The sequence below is a fragment of the Thunnus thynnus genome, chromosome 5, assembly GCF_963924715.1.
Source record: "Thunnus thynnus chromosome 5, fThuThy2.1, whole genome shotgun sequence".
NCBI classification, from domain to species: domain Eukaryota; kingdom Metazoa; phylum Chordata; class Actinopteri; order Scombriformes; family Scombridae; genus Thunnus; species Thunnus thynnus.
This window is the reverse complement of record NC_089521.1, coordinates 10,977,999-11,000,371: the sequence shown is the minus strand read 5'-3', so window position 1 is coordinate 11,000,371 and position 22,373 is coordinate 10,977,999. Positions and strand designations below refer to the sequence as shown.

The window sequence follows — 22,373 nt, the reverse complement described above, 5'->3', positions numbered from 1 at the left end:
AATCATTCTCCCCACCTTTACCACATGTTTTCATACCAACTTCATTAAACCTCTTCAGCTGTCTGTCACCCCTTTACACTTACACTTAAATCTCCTTGCATCCACTCCGCGTGAGACTCCATCATCAACACCTTCTATTGGAGCTTTCTTGCTGAGTGGAAAACATGCCACTGGGTAAATATCTATCCCAGCACCCAACACAAAGATTTTCAAGGCTTTTTCCATCTGTATCTTTGACATACACTCGACGACTATCGAGCCGGAGCGTTTAATGTTGATCGCCCACTTCATTCTTAATCCATCCTGCCACACTGTGCTTTTCTGACAATGTATTGTTTGTACTCACTTAATATGACAGGAACCTCTGCTCTCCGTACTATTTGATTACTTTGCTTACTATTTTTGACTTAAATGTTGTATTCACAAATCCAAATTCATGAGTAAAAGGCCAAACTTTTCAAACAATACATTTCTTTAACATCCGAATGTACAAAAAAATCTGTGAAAACGTAAACCACTGTAAGCTTTGCAAGATACTTATTCATTTGTTTATTTATTTTTTCAACCTTTAGTCTCCCCTGGAGTGTTTGTGATTGTACACTCAAGTTATATACACAAAGTGCTGTAACCGTGGGTCGTGTCTAGGTGGATCTCGCGAGACTGATCGTTTTAACCTAAATCATGATATTCCCTAACAATAACCAAGTGTTTATTTTGGGTTTTTTTTTTTTTTTTTGCCTAAACCTAACCAGACCTTAATCACAGCGTTGTCACATCATAAGATATGATCATTTGAACAACGCGTACAAATCTCTCGAGAGTTTCGCAAATCTAGGGTAACCATCCAGACACGACCGTAAAAAAGTGTGCCGTTGGTTTTTTAAAGAATAAAATGGTTTAAGATTGTTTAAAAGATTCCGATTAATATCGACATTAACGTATTATTACCTTTTTTTAATATACGTCTGGTGCAAAAAAAGGTTAGAAACATTTAAAATAACGACAAATTCAGGACAGGCACTTCTCTGGGTCAGCTTATTCAGGGGTCCTCATGATGTAAACAAGGGTCCTCTCTCAAAATATGGAGATGAGTTACACAATGGTAACCTGAGAGAGGAAAAAACAGAAAAAAATGAAAATACCCAAAAGAAAACTGTTTCTTCTCATAATTTTTGCTTATGTTGCGTTTTCTCTCTATGCTGCGTACAATGTGTTCTTCAGCAGCAAAGTAATCTCCCGCGTTCACCGGGTGGTAAAGAAAGAGTCAGCAGCCCACTCAGGTAGTTAAACGGAACACAACTGTTATCTAGCTGCTATAATGTTAATAGATAAACTGCCTGACATGTTCATGAATTAATGGTTAGAAACTCAGTTGTCAATTAGGGAAATATTTGTCGATAAACAGTTGTGTGTTGTGCTTTGCAGGTGGTGTGAGAGGTGGTGGTGCTGCTCCGGTTTTAGCAGATGAGTGGAATCCGTGGGAGGATGAACAGGTGGACTACAACTCTGCTCTGAACAAAAGGAGAGAGGCCTTCAAACAGCACCTGGGCCGAGTTAACAAGAACAAACCTAAAAGATACAGGGTCCAAATCTGGGGGAAAGCTGCCATAGGTAAGGCGTGTCCTCATGAAATGCCACTGGCGTCCGTCCCAGATTCTAGTTTTCAACATATGAACTCATCAATCTAATTTTATCCAATCCAGTTATTTAAAGTATAAAAGTAATACACAACAAATTACTTTTTGGCCTTGTTACAACATTCGTCCAACGATTGCAGATATATTTTCCAAATTGACGTCATGGCTCCTAAATTACATTGACACTTGTGATTTTTTTATGCATATTAGAAAACCCGTGTAATCAATACATAATCAATAATTAGTATCCAGATAAAATGTTTTGGAAGACTATTAGCCACTTGTCAACTAGCCTCGTGATCTGCAGTTCTGAGGTGCTGTCAAGAAATACACAGAATCACTACGAGTTGTCGTGCATGTCTGCCGAGCTGAAGCTATTTAGGAGCAAAGTAACGTACTCTCACCCCATTATGATCAATAAACAAACAAGAGATAGTTACAAGATTTGTACTTAAAGTTTGCTGTGTGAATGCGAAATGTAAGAGGACATTTTGGTGAGGAAGTGAACAGTGTTTAGATTGGAAAAATTGTAATTTGACAAGTACAACTCAGACTGCCTCTGGAAAATCTTAAATGAATACACTCGATCTAAAGGAAAATAAGATTGGAATTCTTTTTCACAATCAAAAGAATTACAGTGATTGTGAGTATCTTAATGTCCAGAATCAAAAAGATTGTTCTACCATTCTCTTTTGTAGTCTAAAAGTAAATGAGATATGATAGTAGATAAATAGTGTCTGATTGGTGTAGCCCAGAAAAAGAGCAAATATCCGATAAACAAATATCAAATTAAACTGCATCCATAAAATGTTTTAAAGGGTTTTAAATAATTTCTCTTACTTATAAATCTTCCTTATTTAAAGGGACATCGCTTAAATATGCTGTTTGTTAGAAAAAGGGAAACCACTTTCATGGTCTCTGTGAGGAAATTACATAATCTTGATGATGATTTAGATTAATAAATAAAGCTTAAAATATAAACATTTCATAGTTAAAAACAAATTACAAAAATTGTAAGCTTCAGCATGATTTTTTCTCATCCCTTTGCTGCTTCGTAAATTTTATTTTTACATGCTTTCATATTTCTCAAGCTATTAAGTTAAAGTGTGAGTTTCCACAAATTTATCCTGCAGATATAAATTGATTTATACTCTGTTGCTGTCTGGCAATGTAGGAGTTACAACATAATGATGCTGCACACGTTGACAGTTTAACTCATTGAACCCTTCTTTTCTCCTCAGGGCTTTATCTTTGGGAACATATTTTAGAAGGACCCCTCAACCCCACTGACAAAGTAGCACAATGGAGAGAGGGGGAGCTGCAGTCAGAAAAAATAGATTTCAGGTAACTAGTCACACATGGGATATTTAAAATCTGTCAAACCCAAGTATAATATATTCTGCTTTTGTGACTCCATGAAACATACTATACCACTGAATAAGACAGAACCACTACATTTTTTTCCTCCCCTCTTGCCCGTCTGTCTTTAGCTTCTACACCGGTCCTGCAGTGGTCCAGGGTCACGTCCCTCTGGATATGAACAGCCTGGTTCTGGTTCTGAACGGCCGCGAGCAGCAGAAGGTGTCGTACTCCACGCGGTGGCTGGAGCATGTCCATGCTCTGGTACAGTCCCACACTGTGTCTCATGTTGCTGTGGTCCTGCTGGGCAACGAGCACTGCAACAATGACTGGATCGGCCCGTACTTAAAGAGAAACGGTGGCTTTGTGGATCTACTGTTTGTGGTGTACGACAGTCCCTGGGTCAACGACAAAGATGTCTTCCAGTGGCCTCTTGGTGTCGCCACGTATGTCATCCCTTAGTAGTATTGCATGTTTGTGTGTATGTGGACATCATTAGTGCTCAACACTCATAGATAAAACTGGATTGTCTTTTTAAATGAATAACATTGTCCTCTACATGGCTGTTTTTCTTGTCTCTCTGTGCAGATACAGGCAGTTTCCGATGATCAGACCTAATGCCCAGATGATCACCTCCAACAGACCATACCTCTGCAATTTCCTAGGAACTGTTTACAAGAATTCCTCCAGAGAAACACTCATGCAGGTGTTGAAGCAGTCTGGCCTGGATAAGGAATGCATCACCACTGCCAGGGAGAAGTGAGTCATTATTGTGTTCAGTCATAGTTTAGGACAGATATATTGGGCCTCATTCACAAACAATGCGTACGCACAAACCTGTGCTTAAACCATGTGTATAAACGTCTTAAGCACAAATCCGGGATTCATCAGTATGTTCTTACATGGATTTGTTCTTACTCTGTGAACAAATTTACAACTGCCTTAGACCATGCATACGCACAAATCATAAATGTCCCACAGCCAAAAATGACATAGTCAATATTTATTCAATGTAAACAGTACAGTAGAACCACAATTATTATAAAAAATGATTGGGCCTAAATATACAACATTTAAAATTGTGAAATTGCTGCACAATTTATTTACTAGGCTTATTATAAACTTAATAGTTAAGACATTGTAATCCATAAATCATCATCATAAATGTAATGAAATTATTAATATATTAAAATTATCCTGTTCCCACTTTTAGATGATAATAGCTTATATATCGGCATTTCCATATTAGCATGTGACAGCATCAGATTTGGCCGTGATATATGCAGTAGTTAACCAGCAGCCTGTTCAGTGTCCTCACAGCCTCACAATTCAGTAGTGATCCAGTGAGGGACGCTCTGCTGTCGCTATATCACGGCCTGCTGTGGACAGTGACGAAACACCATGCACACCTGGCGCAGCAGAAGAGATTTATTCAGATCAATTCCACAGATCACATTTACACATTTACCGACTTTTTATTTTGTTATGGAAGTAGTGGTGCAACAGGTACGCAGGCTGTATTCACAATCAGGCTCCAAACGGTTGAGCCAGTGACATGTTTACCAGCCAAATATGCCTTTTCTGGCTTCTACTCTTAGCAGTAAAGTTTTTCTACATTTTTACCATCACTGCACTCTTTGCAATGCGTGACAGCTCTCTGCACTGCTGCACCGCTCAAACAGAGCTTTCCTTATATAGAGAAATGGTAGCGTGGTAGTATGCTAATTACTGATAGTGGGCACGCGCCTGTCAAATTAGAATGATTCTGATTCACTAACATACGCACGGTGGTAATAGCAAAATTGGCCATGAATCCGACGGTAATTACGCATGCACACTTATTTTCTGCGCCAAGTAAGAACATTTCTACTCACTTATTAGTGAATGAGGCCCATTGACACAATTTATATATTGCATTGTTGCATATATAATATAAATAGACAATAAAAAGACTGATGAGGAATATTAATACAAAAAAAGTCTTACAGACCTTTCTAGACATTTTTTAACATAAAGTCTTTTTGAATATTTATGATAACAGTATTGTTGGTTCAAATCAGATTTAATGAGATTTAAATTGTGTGATGAAGTTCAAGAACAGTTCAACAACATCAGATAAAGTTTCAGGGAAAAAATTAGACATCACAGAGAGTTTTGTGCTGATCTTATCAAGTAGAATGCAATAATGGTGCATTAAAAAATAAAAATAAAAAAAGGCCCAGAGATAGCTGAGGCATGTTCATGAGTTTAGTTGCTACGCTCATATTTTAAGATAGCTGCTGTGACATAATGCAGTTTGTGCATTATGTCACACATATGTGTAGATGTATGTAGAGTTAGCTGAACAGCAATCTCAGCTGAGGTTTTCCTTGAACAATAATAATTATTAGTAGCTACATTTTTGCTCATTTGCTCATTTTAAACATAGAATTTTGTTTTGTTCAGATTTATTAAGCTGTTAAAGGAGTTGAGAGACAGCTACAACATGAATTGTCTTACTGGCACAGTACTGGAATTTATCGTGTATGGTTATTCTAGTAGCTTTAACTGTTGGCTTAAGTATCTTTTCTGCACTTCTTGCCGTAGGTGGCTCCCTCAAGAGACATCAGACAGTCTGAGACGTTATCAAACAGCTCTGGCCCAGAGCGAGCTCACTCTCTGCCCAGTCGGGGTCAACACAGAATGCTACCGCATCTACGAGGCGTGCTCTTACGGCTCAGTGCCCGTGGTGGAAGACATACAGACACCTGGGACCTGCGCAGCCGGGCCCAGCTCCCCACTACGTCTCCTCAAAGCTGCGGGAGCACCCTTCATCTTCATCAGTGACTGGAAGGAACTGCCAGCCATCTTGGAAAGGGAGAGAGGGATGAGCCAGGAACAGCGGGTGGATAGGAGGAGGAGGCTGTTGGAATGGTACGCCAGCTTCCGTCAGCAGATGAAGGAGAGGTTCACCGAGGTCATCGAGGAGACCTTCTTCAAAAGCGGCTGACTGTAGTGCTTAAATAACAAATTTTAAAAAAGATCAACAGGGGTATCATTTAACGTTGATTTTAATTTATTTTGTGGTTTGTGGAGAAATGTGATAGCCTACTGGTGTAGTGAACCTGGTGATGTTCAGTGTAATATTCTTGTGCAGGTTATTATAAAAACATTTATGTATGTAGTGAAGCTGCCACTACAAGTCAGTTTAAGCCCTGTGAGGAGCCCCTGACATTTCTGAATATTTATCAATTAAATGTTTACAGTGGTGGAATGTCCAGTTATTTAGAAATAATGAATAAGCTGCCTTTGCATTTTAAAATCCTTGTATTATTTTAAGTATGTTTTATATCTCTGTTTGTACATATTTAATAATGTGATTTTTACGAAAACACTACAATGTCACAGTAGAAGTAGAATGAGATAATAATGTGTTTATAGGCCTTGTTTGAAAATGGTACATAAATCTATTATGTATTGTGAGCAGCTTGAAAATGGATGTTGGTGTGGCATGTGTAGCTTGTCTGATCTTTTTTTTTAAATATAATTTATTTATTTTTTTTTACAGTTTTTGTTCAATTTATTTAAGTACTGTGGTGCATGGGTTTTTTTTTTAGATAGTGCAATAAAATAAAGTGGAGTGTTGTCCTAATGAGAAATCAGCTGATGTGCTTCTCCAGTCTTTTCATTTGTCCTGCAGATGGCGTTGTGGACCAGTTAATTGTCAGTAGATAACGTTTTCTACTGAAATGTGAGACAAAAGCCTTGCTAAATTGTTACAGTGATGAAGGGAAACTGAAACTTTTGACTTTAACCCAAGTCAACGAAGATCAAGTAATAGAGCAAAGCATGGTGGTTTCTCTCTATTGACCTACTTTTCATTTTCATATGAATGTTTTAATTTAACATGTTAAACAATTTGTGTGGACCCTGGGAAGATTAGCAACTGCTCCAGCAGAGGAATAAATCTCAAGAACTTCTGAACACATGTTTATTTCTAGTGACACAAGAAGCCTATGTTAGCTATGAGTTTATGTTTGTAGATTGGATGTATGGGGCCCCTGAATGTGTTTTCACTGGATTATTTGTGGGCCCCTATATCACTACCTTTTATCCCATCAGTTCCAGGAGTGGATGTACATTTGAAAAATATTTCTTAATTTCTATGGAGTCTTTCTTTTGATTAAATAAATACAAAAGTAACTGTAATTACAAATACTTAAAGTCCCCTTCTACTCAAAAATGTGTTTTGCCTATTGTTACTTCACTTGGATGTTTGAGCTTCACAGTGCAAAAATGTGCTCGTGCGGAGTGTAAAACTAGGAGAATGTTTTCGAATTCACCTGCTGAAGGGGGAAAGTTTATCTGTTCCCACCTTAAATCTCAGTTTAAGATGTGTACCAACGAGCCTGCTTTTGTGACATCACAAGTCCGGACACAAGAGTGATGTGGAAACTGAGACCTCCTGTGCGTATATACTGACAATGGACTTTTCAGTGAAGTAGCAAACTAAAATCTAGTCTCATTCATTTAAACTTTTGAAATGAACAACATCTGCACATTCATTGATTCTGAATTTTTCAATGAGAGAGACGAGAGTAGATTACATTTCCAGATTTCTTCAGTGAGGTAATGGGATTTCTGTTTGTGGACAAATGATAAAAGTTTTATGTCATAAAAACATTTTGGAGGGGTCTGTGTTTATCTGAAATCATCCAAAATATGTCTCATGCATATTTACTCCATTCATTATTACTTTTTAAATTGCAGAAGCCTGTAGTCACACTGTGAAGGTTAGTCTGTTCCAACAGCTGACTAATATAAATAAATATATATATATATAAAAAAAACACCCTGCAGATTTGGGAGCAGAGTGTCAGTCCACTGGTGTCCACTAGCTGCGTCTGGGTGTGTGTGTGCGTGCGTGTGTGTGTGTATGTGTGTGTATATGTGTGTGTGCAGATCCCTCCCTCTCCTTCCTCTCCTCTCCCTGCCTGGCTCCAGCTGCTGTGTGCTGCCGTCGGCCTGCCCTGTCTGCCTCTGAGCCTGCCGGGAGTTTGGGGGGGAGAAAACCGTCGAGGGAGAGAGCGAACGACCAAAGGGGGTGATAGTGTGTGTATATGTGTGTGTTGAAGCGTGCGTGCGTGCGTGTGTGTGTGAGCGCGCGCGAGTCCAAACTGGAAACCACTACCAAAAAGCGCACACATTGAAGTCGACTTTAATGCGCTCCGGCTGGCTTGTTGGCACTACTTTCCAGAGCAGTGGATACGGCGGAGAGCTCTGAAACTTGCGTGATTGTTTTTTTCTTCTCCTCCTGTGGTAGCAGCAGTGCTGTTGAGCTGCTCTACTAGTTGAGTGGATCCATTGGTCGCAGCAGGATTGCGCATTGGCCCTGCTTGTACATACACCGCTTATCCCGAAGGAAGAGGAACAATGAAGGACTAAACGTTTTCTTCTTGCTCCAAGTCGAGCTTGTTGCAAAGTTAAATCCGTTCATAGTGTCATTTTTTTTTTTTTTATCTCGCGCTTCCTTTTTTTTTCGTCCTGTGTGTGGGATGCGTCGGCTGCTGTAGGATCCCCCCTTGTTGACAAGAAGAAGTTTACAACAAGCTCCGGACACTAGCAGCCAGAAAATGTCCACGCCGAGGTTCAAAAAGGATAAAGAAATCATCGCGGAGTACGAGAGTCAAGTAAAAGGTGAGGGAGAGTGACATGTTTCGCTTGGAAAATGTGGTGGTTGGAGCCACCGGGAGGACGGGAAGGGACTAATTGGGACCAGGCTAGTTCATCACTGCTTGCCAATGAGTCATAGCTAGTGATATGGTGTGATACATTGGGGAGGAAAAAAAAAGAAAAAGTTGGAAATACTTGACCACTAGTAGGGTTTTACTGCAAGGCAAAGAAGCACACATGAAGCCCAAAACACCAAAATCCTCATATAACTTGCATTATTGTGATATGACTTTACAGGCTTGGTCGGATTGAAAGAGTTTTATGCATTGAAAGGGGGATGAACTTAATTAGCAAACTAAAAAGATTGTTAATTGAGTTCAGCGGGGGCTTTTGTTTGGTAGTTTTGCATGTGAAAGCCAGTGAAAGTGCTCCACAGATTCACCAGTAGCCTTGAAAAGATATCACTATCTTTCCTAGATATAGCCTGCTGAGTTCAGATTGTATGTTCAGGCACGTTCCAACCTTGGTCCATCTCACATCTCACTGTTGAGTTGGTTTGGTGCCTTTTTTATGTTAAGCTGATGTGTTCAGCAACCTGTTACCATTAAGGCTGGTGACTGAGTCGTGTGAGACTTTGTATTTACCGCATTGCTCCCACAGCAGGATTATGCAACTGAAGAAAGGAGGAGCACAAGTTCAGACAGAACACCTGTGTGAAGATTCAGTGTATTGCTCAGGGGCACTCAAGAAGAGCTGGTGCTCGCGGCTTGGGGCCCTTATGTACACTACTGTACCGTCTCCGTTTCCCTCTTAATGTCGCAATGACACACTCACTGCTATGTGCCTTGATCTTAGGTAGATGATTTTAGAGGTGTGCAAGACTCCACAATGATGCCACCCTAACTTATCTTGTCTCCTCTGTCTCCTTAAAGCCTCCCCACACATGCAGAGTAGAGGTAGCTTATTCCCAGACAGACCAACACAGGAAAGAGGCAGTTGCTGCTCCAGGGTAACCATGGGGATTTGGCCCCTAGCCAACCAGCTCTTTTCTTCAGCGCCGTTAGCATGCTGAAATACCACCTATTCAGGTCCCTGTAGCCAACCTTAAATCCAGAGAGAGAAGGGTGGGAGGGGAGGGGAGGGGGGGAGGTTAGCGGGGGTCGGGGGCAGTGCTACTTGAGGAATTACAAGATTGCATGTTCCTGAGTAGAAGCTCTCATTTGCAAGAAATGTTCAGCACCCCTCCTTCTCCCTGTGAGGATGACTAAGGGCTTTCGGCCTATAATAGTGGATGATGCACAGTCATAGGGGATGCTGAACAAGAGATGACAAAGCCCTCCCATTTGTCATGCAGAACCCAGCGGAGTAATAACTACAACCTGATGCTGTTGAGTATAGCTGTTGCTAGATTGGACCACCGGAGCCTCAGTAAATCAGTGTGAAGTTATATTTCAGAAGATGCAGATTTCAGTTCTGAGGCTAATGCATGGAGGCTTGTCATGGACTGTAAATATTTCATTGGTGAGAGTTGATACACACAGGTTGTGCTCAACTGTTTGCATAAAGAACTGTACTTGTTCTTTTTGCATGGCAAATAACCTGCGGGTATTCAGTTTGAATTCAATTCAAATTTGTTTTCTTGGACAAAGACATTTTTTTCATCTTTTGTGTTCCATTTACCATTGACAAATTATCACTCGGCTGTAGTTTAATTCACTAATTAGCCACGGAAAAACATTATCTTTCATATTTTCATGCACAGCATATTCATGTCTGCAAAACTTAGTGTGTTTATGCTCATTGGCAAGCATAACAATGAGAGTCTTTGGTAGGTCAGATGACTACTGCAAATGCAGACCCTGTTTGTTTTGGAAAAATAGCTGTCAGCTTGGATACAGCTAAGATACGAGTGGTTAGTTAGCAGTGGAAGAAAATGCTTAGTAATAAGTGTTAAGTCAACATTAAGTATTCTGTTTCAGCGTAGCTCCTGATCTTGCAGCTGTAAAGTGTTTTTATGAGTTGAGAGTTTGGCGTGATAATGAGTGGGATCACATCTGCAGTGGAGCTGTGATAGCCAGAGGCAGAGTCTGTTGAACAGACACTGATTACTCAAGAAGTAGAACAACAAGCAGCCTAGGAAACAGCCTGAGCTGATGCATGATCCTCTGCTCCGCATCTGCTTTGTCTCACAGTGTAAAAACTGGTCTAATTTCCACAGTATTTCCACATGTCTGGCGGCCAGTTGTGCATCACCTTACGCATTGAACCATAGCCTGAAGCCTCTGTCCTGATTGTGACAGGGGACGTGTGCACCGTCTGCCATCATCCAGCTATCCAGCAGTTATGCATATTTAGTGTTACAGTCCTCTTTTTTTTTTGTATTTTTCAAATCATTTTTTATTCCTATACTCTGTTAGTATTGATCAAAGTCATGATAGCGACAGTGTGCAGATTGTGATTGTTATTCAAGTTGGTAGATGTGAGGTGTTTCATGTCTGCCTGCAAGCTTCCCCACAATGGCTAACGCTACTGTTCTCAGGCCCGACTTGTCATTCAGCTGACATTCACTTCTTAAGTAGCCTACCCTCCAATAGCCTCCCACAGATGAAATGAAAATGGATGTCATTTAGGCCATTCAGGGAAACTGTGCTGTTACTGAAAAAGCTCTCTAGCATTGGGATTTAATTCTTGCTAATTGTTGAGTCGATATGCACACCAAGGCTGGGCTTGTTTTGGAAAAACAAAAAAAAAAACATTAAGAAGATTGGGTTAAGACAGTGGAATTTGTTTGTGCTTTATAGTGCACATCGGTCACAGTCAATTGAAGTCATTTTAAACCAGCGAGGGGAAGGTTGTGGGTATGTCGGCATTCTGTGTGTGTGCCTCTGTTTCTGTGGACGGGTGGAACAGGGCATAGCAACTCTCTCCCCTGTTTTGTCTTGGGCAAAGTGTCGGTTTGATGTCAGGCTATGGCTCGCTGTTTGTGACTTGGGGGTCGTGACTCTGATGGCAGGACCCCTTGAGCCTCTGACAGGGGTTCTCTCCCAGATCATCATAAAGGCTGCCCCCTTTGACCTGCGTTCACTGCTGTTTGAAATCAGAGCCAAGCCCCTCTGCATACTCAAAGAGAGTGGTCTGCTCATGTTTGTATGCAGGGGGATTAAAGGGAGGAAGCTGAACTGAGGTGGTATGGCTGTGATTATCTTTCAAAATGATAATATTTGTCTGGCGGTTAAGAGTTCTTTGTTTATGTACAGTAGTAATAGTGGGAAATAATGCTGTCCAATCGTACGGCAGAAGATTAATACGTATGTGTTGATCATTGTCCGTTACACAATGTGTCACCAGATGATGATGATGGTGTGCTGAAGCTGCCTGCTCTTTATTTAAAGAAGGCTCTTCACTGTACCTGTGGCTCATCTCACTCAAAAAAAAAACACATTTTTAGATGATAAAACACTGGCAATGCTTTAGAGTCCTTCAGCAAACAGTCTCTGCAGGGGAAGAAAGACAAACAATTCAGTTGCAGTTCAGTGTTTTCATGCACCAACATTACATTCAATATTAAACATAATCATTTTAGGTCAGAATACTTAACTAAAGCTGCTGTATGTTGATGTTCCCCATGTCATAACTGATTTGTAATTTACTGATTATTGTTTTAACTGATTATGTATTTGCTAAAAATGAAAAAGTAATGACAAATAAAGATCACAGAGCCAAAAGCGGCATCTTCAAATCGCTTGTTTTGTTATATATGAAACTTTTGCCAAAACCAGCAACTTACACAATGTATTGATTATCAGAATCACTAGTGATTAAAATCTTTCCACAGATTTATGAATTGACTCCCTTTTGAGAATAGAATGATTATGAAAATGAAGGCAATTGTCAGACCTCTGTGTCCTTATGTCACCTTTGCCTTCCTCATTACCAAACACTGTCAGTTGTGAGTTGGGGAGGATGTGCGGAGCTGTCACTATAACCTGACCTGACAAAATGTGACTGGTCACATTTTGTCCCATTAACACCATGCTGAAGCCACATGATGGAGTGCCTCTCTTTGTATGTACAGTCATCCGGAGATGTGTTAGTAGTAGTAGTAGTAGTAGTAGTAGTAGTAGTAGTAGTAGTAAAATAGGATACCGGAAGGTGAATGACTAATAACATGTGAACCACTGCTGTTTTCAATAGCCAAAGTACATTAATTAATCCAAACAGCCATAATATGTTATGTCAAGTAGCAGATTTAACTATTTTACACTTGCTGCAACAGTTAGCTAAGTTTTAGCTCATGCTGGTCAGCCGATATCTCTGTCCTAACAGCTTCTCAGAGGTGTTGATGGAGGTTAGAGGTTGAGAGACTAATGGAATCCCAACGCCTCTTGGAGCACTTCTTCAGAGTGTCGCACACCATTCACACACTTACCATCTGTTTTCACTACCCCTCCGTCTATAACTGTGTGCGTGTCTCTAGTGCATTTCCACTTTGTGGTATGGCACAGGGTGTGGCGTTGGTGCTTGTGCACCAGCATGCATGAGTGGGTGAATGGTTATTGACAGGACCATCTGTGGCCACTCACCCTTTTTGCAGTTTTAATAAACTCTGCTGAGCACAAGCAAGGCTTCACTTTCCCTGCTGTGCTTTTCAATGAAGCCACAAAGGCTAGTGGGACATTGCTGCAGCCCTCCGACCCCTCACCTCCCCCTCAAAAACCAACCCCTATCCATGCCCCCGCATCCCTGAACCAAAGAACTGAAATTCAAGTGGCACTGTTGCAATTGAAGACAAAACAAGAACCTTGGTGTATTGTCTCCAGTTGTAACTGACACTGGTGAATTCAGTTTCTTCCCAGAAAGGATCCAATCAAACCCACTGCAGTGTGACGCTGACTGAGGCTGTTCTACCTGTGAATGAATCATGCAGAGACTGAGAAATAAGTGTATCATTCTTTTGACCAAGTTGCTGCACGTGCAACGTTCTGCTGCTATTCTCTGCCCCATCTCTCTGTTGGTGGTGTTGGAGCTAGGGATGTACAGAGAGCCCAGTATTTGTATCTGTATTTGTTGAGGCAGCAAAATTATTTGTATTTGTATTCAAATAAAAGTGGAAATGGGCGTAACAATCCTGTTTTTCTTTTTCGTTACACGTATAACTTTAGGATATTAAAGTGTTAAAGTAAGTGTTTTTCAGTAGACCATTTTGCGAAGGAGGGTTCCCACATCGGGTGTCAAACCCTGGACCATGTACAACTACGCTAACCATGCTGCTAAAGCTCAGCTCTGCCAAACACACAGACCTGCAGCTATTTATACATCCATGAGGAGACAGCGGTAACCTCGCTATGCTACGAGTCTCGACCTGCGCGTTATTTGATTTTATTTTTTTCCTCTGGAAAACAAATAATTTAAGAAATATTTGTACGAAATAAATATTCGTAAAAACCCACTATTTGTGTGTTTCCGAATACTGGATCCGGATTCGACTCCCCCCACTAGGCAGGGAGAAGGATCCCTGTGTGGGTGCGGAGTGGCTGGTAATGAGCTGGATGAGATTCAGTGTGTAGCTCCACTGCATTAGCTAATAGAAGGTACAGGGTGTTAATGGAATTGGACCACGCTCAGAGAGAAAGTACGACAGAGGAATTAAAACCGAAGGGGGGAAAAAGTGACATAAAAGGGAGGGCTGAAGGAGGATTTGGGAGAGATTTTGGCTACTTTCTGGACAACTTTAATTCCTTTCAACCACTGCTGGGCCCCAAGCAGATGGACAGACAGTCAGGCAGACAGACACAGTTTGACCATCAGGCCATGCTGCTGCCTGCCTCCCAGTAGGACTGGATTAGGGGGAAGGAGATTGGGGGATGGGAAAGGATGGTGTGAGGTCAGTGCAGGAATAAGTGAAGGCGGAGGTCATATAAGCTCCGACTTGGTTGACTTGTTTTAATCTGCGTCTGTGTGTGTTCAACAGATTCGTCTGCCGGTTGTAAGCCGTTTATGCATTTAGCGGTGCCGAAAGCTTTTTAAGATGAGTGCAATCATGCTATAAGTGAAGTGTCTTGCTGGTTCTTGTTTCCTGTCTTCACTTAAACAATGTGACATCTGTCACTTTAGCTTCCCCCTTTTGCTGTGTCAAAGGTTTGACAGGCCACAACAATCTGTCCACAAGCTGGGGTTTGCTGCTCGGCTCAGGTACACAGGTCTTGAATCAACCTCCTGGGAACTATGGTTGAGTTGTACAGTCATCCATCTACTCCCAGTGGCAAAGACTCACAGTGCTCAGTGTTTGTTTAAGCAGAATACTTTTTTATGGATAGGTAAATACTTTTTTCCTTTGTAAAAACTTCCATTGCTACTGAGTTATTAACTCATCAGATCAATTACTGATGTGCTCAGAGAGAGGCGTCATAGTCACTCACTGCTTATAGGCTACATGCGCTCCGCTAATTTGATTATGCAAGGCAGATCTTTGATTACTGAAACAGGCATTTTAACACCATAATCAGGTCATTTTACTCACGTTAAGTTTGTAATTGCAGTAAGCATAGCTATATTACCAGCTGGCTTACTTATCAGGTTTTTGAATTACTAGGCATGCAGCGATACTGATACTGACCTTATGAAGTGAATCATGTATTGACCATGAAGTGACTGATCCACATTAAAGATTGTCTGTCAATCCGACTATAAAAAATGTGTGTTTCTGCAATTCGTTACATTCAATCAGTCACAGTGGACTGCTGACTCAGTCTTTTAGTGCCACTGCGATCCCACATTTTGAAATATCTTGTCCGAAACCCAAAGATATTTAGTTTACAGTAATCTAAAAACAGAAAAGGAGTTAATACATAAGCTGCAATTTGGCTTTTTTATTTGAAAAATGAGTAAACTAAGAACTCCCACCTTTGTTCCACTTTTTTGCATGGAAGGAGATCTGGTTCTGTGTGATATTTTGACTTCATTAGAGCACTGAGACATAAACAAACCCAAACCTAAAGTGATAAGAAATGCCTTTATATAAAAAAAAAAAAAACACCCTGAAATGTGGAGTCTCTTTAGTAACAACTGTAGCATTGTGTTCACCTTATCTGATCCTGGGCCTTAACTTGTGCGTGTATGTCTCTCTACTTCCGACTGCCTTTAGTTGGCAGTCTTCCCAGTGTTCCTGAAATAATGCAATTCAAAACAATCAAATGTTTGGCAGGAATAACAAACCCAGCAGCAAGTCAAGCCTTGTCTGCGTCCATCAAATGGCTAGTCATATTTCCAGCACCTGACTAAGACAGGCCAATCACATTAGCGACTTTCCGTGTCGTAGGAAAAAGAAAAGACTTGTTCTCATGAGAGCTTGAAATTTTGTCCCCAGCGCTACATCTGCCACAATTTCTTGCAGAATAACCCAAAATGCTGCAAACTGCATCACATTTTTTTCCAAAGCCACTGTAAAGTCACTAGTTTCTGGCCTCAGTCATCACACCACACACATACACACACACACACACACACACAAACCTCAGATCCTTTTGGGTCTGATAAATGTGAAGCAAAAAATCACAGTTTACATGAAGTGTAAAATTTCACACACTATCTCTTCCAAACAGTTCTCCCCTCCACCCTCTGCCGTCATCTCTCTCCCATTCACCCTCAACACTGATGAACACAAGTTTAATTTACTGATCTCGTGACTCCTCCTTGTCCCCTCCCCCCCGTTTTCCTTTCTTCTGTCTTGACCTTATGACCCGAGGGAAGCAGCCTTTGAGGCAACTGCCCCCCTAATCAATAACCAAAGACCACCCCTTGAGGGACGGCTGCCATATTGGCTGACTGCCTTAAGGAGAAGTTTTTTTGGGGGGGGGGATAGTATTATAAAAAGCAGCGGTCAATGAAATGTCAACTAAAGGCTTCTTCCCCTTTTTGTGTCTGTAAGGCTGATTGATAATAGCTTCAAGCCAAGAAGCCGGCTCTGTTTAATTTGAAAATATAATGCAGTCTGGCTGCTGCGGACACCCCCAAAATGTTCTTCACTGTTTCATGTGGTCACCTCTCCCTCTGTTTCTGCTTCTCTCGGTGCATGCGGTCTGTTTTTCGTAGTGCAGTGAGGAGCTGGGAAGAGTTTCCCATGGTCTCAGTTTATCAGCCTCACAATAAAGGCTCATTGTGGGTTACTGCGGGAGGAGGCCAGCCAGGGCCGAGTGTGCAGCCACGACTGGTGTCTGAGCAGCCCCGGGGCAGGTCTTGTGAGCTTCAGCCTGAACTCTCCTCCACCCTCCCCCGAGATGGAAACCGAAACCATAGCTGTGGTTCGAGGATACGAGGGGTGCTCGGAAATTTCAAAAAAAAAAAAGAAAAAAAGAGCCATTTTCGGATAAAGATCTGTCAGCCGTGTTCTTCCGCTGCTCGTTGTGTCCCGCTTCCAGTGGTCACACATGATGAAAGTTTCTGTCCTTCTCATTGGTTGTGTTATGCCCCCTTCTCAAAGAGATTTCCTCCATGGCTAACAGATCATTTTAAACAGTGAAATAAACTGAAGGTGACACATGAATTTGTATTTATAGTTTCCTTTTTTTTATCTTTCGATGCATTTGTGAAGCTTTTAGTTCTCCTGAAAACTCTCCTTGCTGCTATGCAACACTGGTCAACAGTTTCCATAAATAACACAATTATTTTATTGTCATGAGACCTGAAGTCATGCGGTTATTATGCAATAGATGAAACAGCGGATGTTTTCTTCGTATCCTCCTCTTGCCTGTGGTTTACCGTCAGATGAAAGAAAAGAATCCACCTGAGTCATCAACTATTTCTAGCACAGTTACACATTCACACACACAGCAGTCTAATTAATAATAGAATTTAAGTGAAATGCTACTGACATGCAACTTGTGGTATTCATTTTCTGTCTGTGCTGCCCCTTGTCTCTGTCCTCTCACTGAACCCCTACTGGCGGCCCTTTGTCCAGGACAACTTGACACTCTGGTCACCAAACCTCTGACCTCTGCTCCTTGACCCGAGTCCTCAGCTCTGCCAACTCCCTCCTCTGTCCTATTGGATGGGTGTGCCGACAGCAGGGATGGCGGATACCCAATGACCATTCAAATGAATAATTAATGAGTCTTCAATCCCATGTTTTTCACATTTATACTGCGTACTGCAAAGTAACTATTAACTGGCACACCTTTTCCTGGAAATAAAAGCCCCTTTTGCCCAAATAGTTTCAGGAGATATGAAGCTACAGGAACTAAAGCTTTGCTCATTACTGTTTGGATTGTCAGTACACGTGAAGATCTGTGAAGGTTAGGAAAACTAGTCTGTTGACGGATTCAAAAAATGATTTTTACGACGCAATTTTCACACAGAAGGAAGAAGAAACAGTCATGCTGTTCTTTGTATATACTGTGGAGCGACTTTGATGTTTGAATGAAAGTAATGAACAGATATATTGGGGACATGCAGAGATGGAAAAGGATACTGAAAGTAGGGTAGTGTTTTATGTTTCTTTTTTACTTTTGCTTTAGTACGTAACTGTGATGAAACAATCGGCAAATGAAGTTCTGTTTCTTTCGTTCACTGGCTAGCTCTCTTGATAGCTGCTGTCTCTGATTTGCTCATTCTTGGATCATTAGAAAGTACTGCCCCCAAATCAGCTACTTTTTTAAGGAAACTATAGCAGAGGAACTCAATTTAGTCCCTGGTCACTCTGGTTGAAACACAGGTGAGGTTCTTGAGGTCTTTCAATGGTTCCTGGACCATTGGAAAAGTTCTTGTGGTGGAAACAAGCTGTTAGTATTTTTCCACAGCACACTTAGAAACTAAACTTGCACTTAAAAAAGTAATTTAATGCTTCTGTTATCATATTTCCATCTACTGATTGTTTCAGTGATGTCTGTGTGAAGAAATCCTGTTAAGGAACCGGCCTGGCAAAGCACAGTAGCACCGCATGTAGCTGCAACTGAGTTCTTGGAAATCTTAGTCGTGTCATATCTGTTTCTGGGGGATTTTTTTTTTTTTTTAGGTTAGGATGAAGTGGAGCACATTCCTCTCTGCAAGAAGTCCCTGCAGACTCCTGACAGCCCATTTTATTATAGTTTAATAGGAGTGGCATGGGCTGCAAAGCAAAGTTAGTTTTTTAGATCAAACCGGTCTGGAAATAGAATGAGTGTGATTCTGTACTGCTCTGCCCCTTTTCTCATAACCCTAAGTAGTCTATCTGACACAAATGGTCATTAAGAAAATAGTATAGAGGACACTTTTTATCTCCCTCTTAATTATAGATTATGATCTGCTCTGAGAGCAGGCTGACAGAAATTGCTGAAGCACCATTGTCGCTTGGGAATATGTTTAGAACAATTCAAAAATGTCAGCAGTGTGTGTGTGTGTGGGTCTGCATACACTTGCTCAGTCAGCTGCTTTAGCATGGCCACAGACACTGTGGACATGCCTCATATATCTCACTTTTTAATCAGGCAATGTGGAGGAAGCTACCATCTCCCCTGGGGTCCTGTGATTTGTCCTGGTTAATGGCGTGTCAGAGGTGTGTGATGCATGGCAACCTGGCTGGGTGTGTGGCACATGCATGACTGGACCGTTGTCTCTCTCACACACACACACACACACACACACACACGCTCACGAAAGGGTGGCCTCTATCTCCCAGCTCTGTGGGAGACAGAAAAGAGAAAGCCCCAGTCTTGCTCGCTATAGTGTAGAGAAACAAAGAGCAGTGAAAGCTGATCTGTCTGTTCTTTTCTTCTTCCTCCCTCTTTGTCCCCCGCTCTCGCACTCTGAGCAGCTGCCCAGAGGTCGATCCCATCCTCTGGCCGCGCTCGGCTCAGATCTCTTATGGTAATCCGAAAGCGTTGGGCGGATCTGTGTGGTGTTGCCTCCTGCGGGCAAAACCGGCGTTCGGTTTCACCTGTCCAGTCCAGTCAAGTTTGTGTTCGCGCAGGGAAGATGACAGAGGCTTTTAATGAGATGTTCTGATGGACATCTTTAAAGTAGAAGACATGTCATCTCAGCTCCTGAGAAACTGCTCTCAGAGTCCGTCACTGGTACTTAGGAAAGTGGGGGAGGATTGGCCGTTAAAGCTTCCCTCAGGGTAGGTCGGAGGAGATAACAACACGTAACCCTCTGTCACTTCCTCCGTATTGGCTTCCACTGTAATTATCTGGAAATGAGGTTTTTGTGAAGCCTCCTCATTTTCTCGTCTTCTGTGTGTGTGTGTGTGTATGTGTGTGTGTGTGTGTGTGTGTGTGTAAGTGTTGAAGTTAGTCATGTTAGCCTCTGCCCTGTGAGGAAGGGGGCGGTCATTGTGGACTTCCTCATTCTCTGCGGCTTGGCTTTCACTTCAGATACCTTGTTAGAAATCACCCCTGCTGGCTGTGACCAGGACTGTGACAAGGGGACTGATTGGGCCTCAGGCGGCAGTACGGGATGCGGTTGGGTCACTCAATCTGAAACCTGAGTGAGGGGAAAGATTAGGATGTGATTTGAAGTACAGCTACGTCTTCTAAAGTAATGCTGAGTGAGGAAAAAGACCTAATAAAGATTGAACTACTTACAGTATATTATGCTTCCACTCATTAGTAAGTTACTCGGCTTGCAAAAATCCCCCGTTACATGAGGTTTTCAGTGATGAGGAATTTCTCAGTGGCAAAATGTTCTCTGCTAAACACATAGCTAATAAAAACATTGGTAAATATCAGCATTATTGAATTATTCATGCAGTTATTGTAACTTGCTTGTGTTTGTCTCCTTTTTCTTGTGTCATGGCAAAAAGCAACATATTTTAGCTACAAGTTAAAAAGTTACACGTCCAAATTTATGTTTCAGATAAAAATGAGACCTCTGTTATATCAAGTGTTGGTACAACTGAGAGTTGAGAAATGTGCTCTGTTGCTCACGTGTTTGAGTGAGTAGCTCTCAATCTGACATAAACATGTCATTATCCTCCTCCTTCGTGCTCCCCTTTTCTTAAATTTCCTTTGTTAGGTGTCACATTTAATGTGGATGTCCAATCAGTGTTGATAGTAATTGTAGTCAAGTGAAGCAATAACTTCCTCAGTGTGTGCTATATCGACCGAGAAAGCTGAGTTTTCCCACTCGTGGAGCCCTACCAGCAGTGCCTACATGTACCAGGATGCATTGCGCACAAGCTTCCTCCCTCAAAATGCAGCCACAGCCTCGACCTCTCTGCACTGCATTTCTTCGGCTGTATACTCTGGCTCCAATAAATACGGCAGAATATCCGAGTCAGCCAAAACACTGTGAAATGTATCCTCGTCCATAACATCCTCTGCACTCATATTATGGGATGCCTTTTTTGCTGTTGGAAATGTAGCTAGTTTGCAATACAACCGAAGAGAACAAGGAAGTTCTGTTTTTGAGTGGCATCTACAGCACACCCCGTCAAATGACGACGCCGGTGCCAGAAGAACAACAGATTTTGCAGCTGTGCTCCTGAGACACAGAGAACATCGGCAACAACAGCAGGCGTTTTTCATACTCCATCCCTAATTCTGATAGCTAGAGATAAGGTTGAAAATTGACGAAATGATCCTTTTTAATGTTTGGGGGGAGAGGAATGTAGAGCAAATATTTATCCACGCCTCAGTTTAAACCACTAAACTCAGCTGCACTGCAGCGGGCTGTCTCGATCAAGGCAGCCTCATTATTATGCCCTCGCAGTGCGGCTTTGGCCTTACAGATGTTGTTGCATCAGACAGAGCAAAAAAAAAAAAATCAAATCCTTCAGTACAGCATTAAATTCTCTCTCTCTTTTAAAGTTTGCTTTGAGCTGTCAGTTTGGTTAGTCGCAGCTCAAGAAACACGGAGTTCTACTTAATATTTTGTTCGATTTTGGGAACGTTTGAAACTTGCATGATAATAAAATGATAATGACTGCAGGCTTAAGATGGTCCCTCTTTCTTTGGCTCTGATGATTCATTTACAGCTCTTAATCAGCCATTAAAAATGCATGTGTGCATATTTGGTTGAAATGTAGCAGTGTATCATATCAGCAGAATTATAGCTCTTTGATTTTAGATTATGCTTTAACTTTGAAGTTCGGCTCTTGGCAAAATCTCAATGGCGTTTTCTCGTGGCTTTTGGAAAAGACCCTTCACAAATGTCTGATGGTGGGAATCAGCTTGAATATATATTTGTATTCATTCAGTGTTTGCATACACCACTAATTATAATACCTTTAAAATTAAACAGAATGATTGTGCATACATAACCATGGTCAACAAGGACCATGGTTATGTATGTATGGGACATTGTGCATGGTATCATTATTCATAAAGGCTATCAGATTTGGCTTTCAGCTTAAACCACAGCCCTCGGGCAACCCCCCACCACTGTCTTCCACCTGCCCTTAATTCTCTACCCTCAATCTTCAATCCCAGCTTTAGCGCACCCACCAATGCACTTTATTACTCAAACCCCCAACATACCCTCTTTGCCCCAACCCTGTGCCCTCAATCCCCCAGCCTGTGACCAGTCAGCCTAAAGGCCAAAGCGTGCCAAGTGTGGATTTAAAGCATGTCATATTGATGTGCTTGTTCAGGCAGGAGAGTTATTTATAATATAGGGGTATATACTTCGCTTTGGTCTCTGATCAGGGATGGTTTAAACTCAAATACTTTCCACATTTGTGTGGCCGCAAAGGTCCTCGTGATATAAATCTCAGCGTCTACCCGTGTCTGCGAGCGTCTGCATGGATTGTCTGCA

General features: G+C 41.6%; 2 protein-coding genes across 6 annotated transcripts in view; both read left to right on the top strand.

Moving 5' to 3' along the window:
* Window positions 1-1,052: 1,052 nt before the first annotated feature.
* On the top strand, window positions 1,053-6,637 carry rxylt1 (ribitol xylosyltransferase 1). Its single transcript, XM_067589189.1, has 6 exons — window positions 1,053-1,280; window positions 1,426-1,611; window positions 2,879-2,981; window positions 3,128-3,442; window positions 3,585-3,755; window positions 5,583-6,637. The coding sequence occupies exons 1-6, from the start codon at window positions 1,133-1,135 to the stop codon at window positions 5,983-5,985; spliced, it is 1,326 nt and encodes a 441-aa protein (XP_067445290.1). The 5' UTR covers window positions 1,053-1,132; the 3' UTR covers window positions 5,986-6,637.
* Window positions 6,638-7,924: 1,287 nt separating this feature from the next.
* srgap1a (SLIT-ROBO Rho GTPase activating protein 1a) overlaps window positions 7,925-22,373 on the top strand; it is an 85,650-nt gene continuing 71,201 nt past the window's right edge. For 2 of the 5 annotated variants that reach the window (XM_067589185.1, XM_067589184.1), the window contains exon 1: window positions 7,927-8,672. In XM_067589185.1, the coding sequence (XP_067445286.1) occupies window positions 8,609-8,672 (64 nt within the window). In that variant the 5' untranslated portion in view covers window positions 7,927-8,608. Of the gene's footprint in view, window positions 8,673-22,373 lie in introns of all 5 variants that reach the window. The other 3 variants (XR_010928367.1, XM_067589181.1, XM_067589183.1) reach the window with 3 other exon arrangements.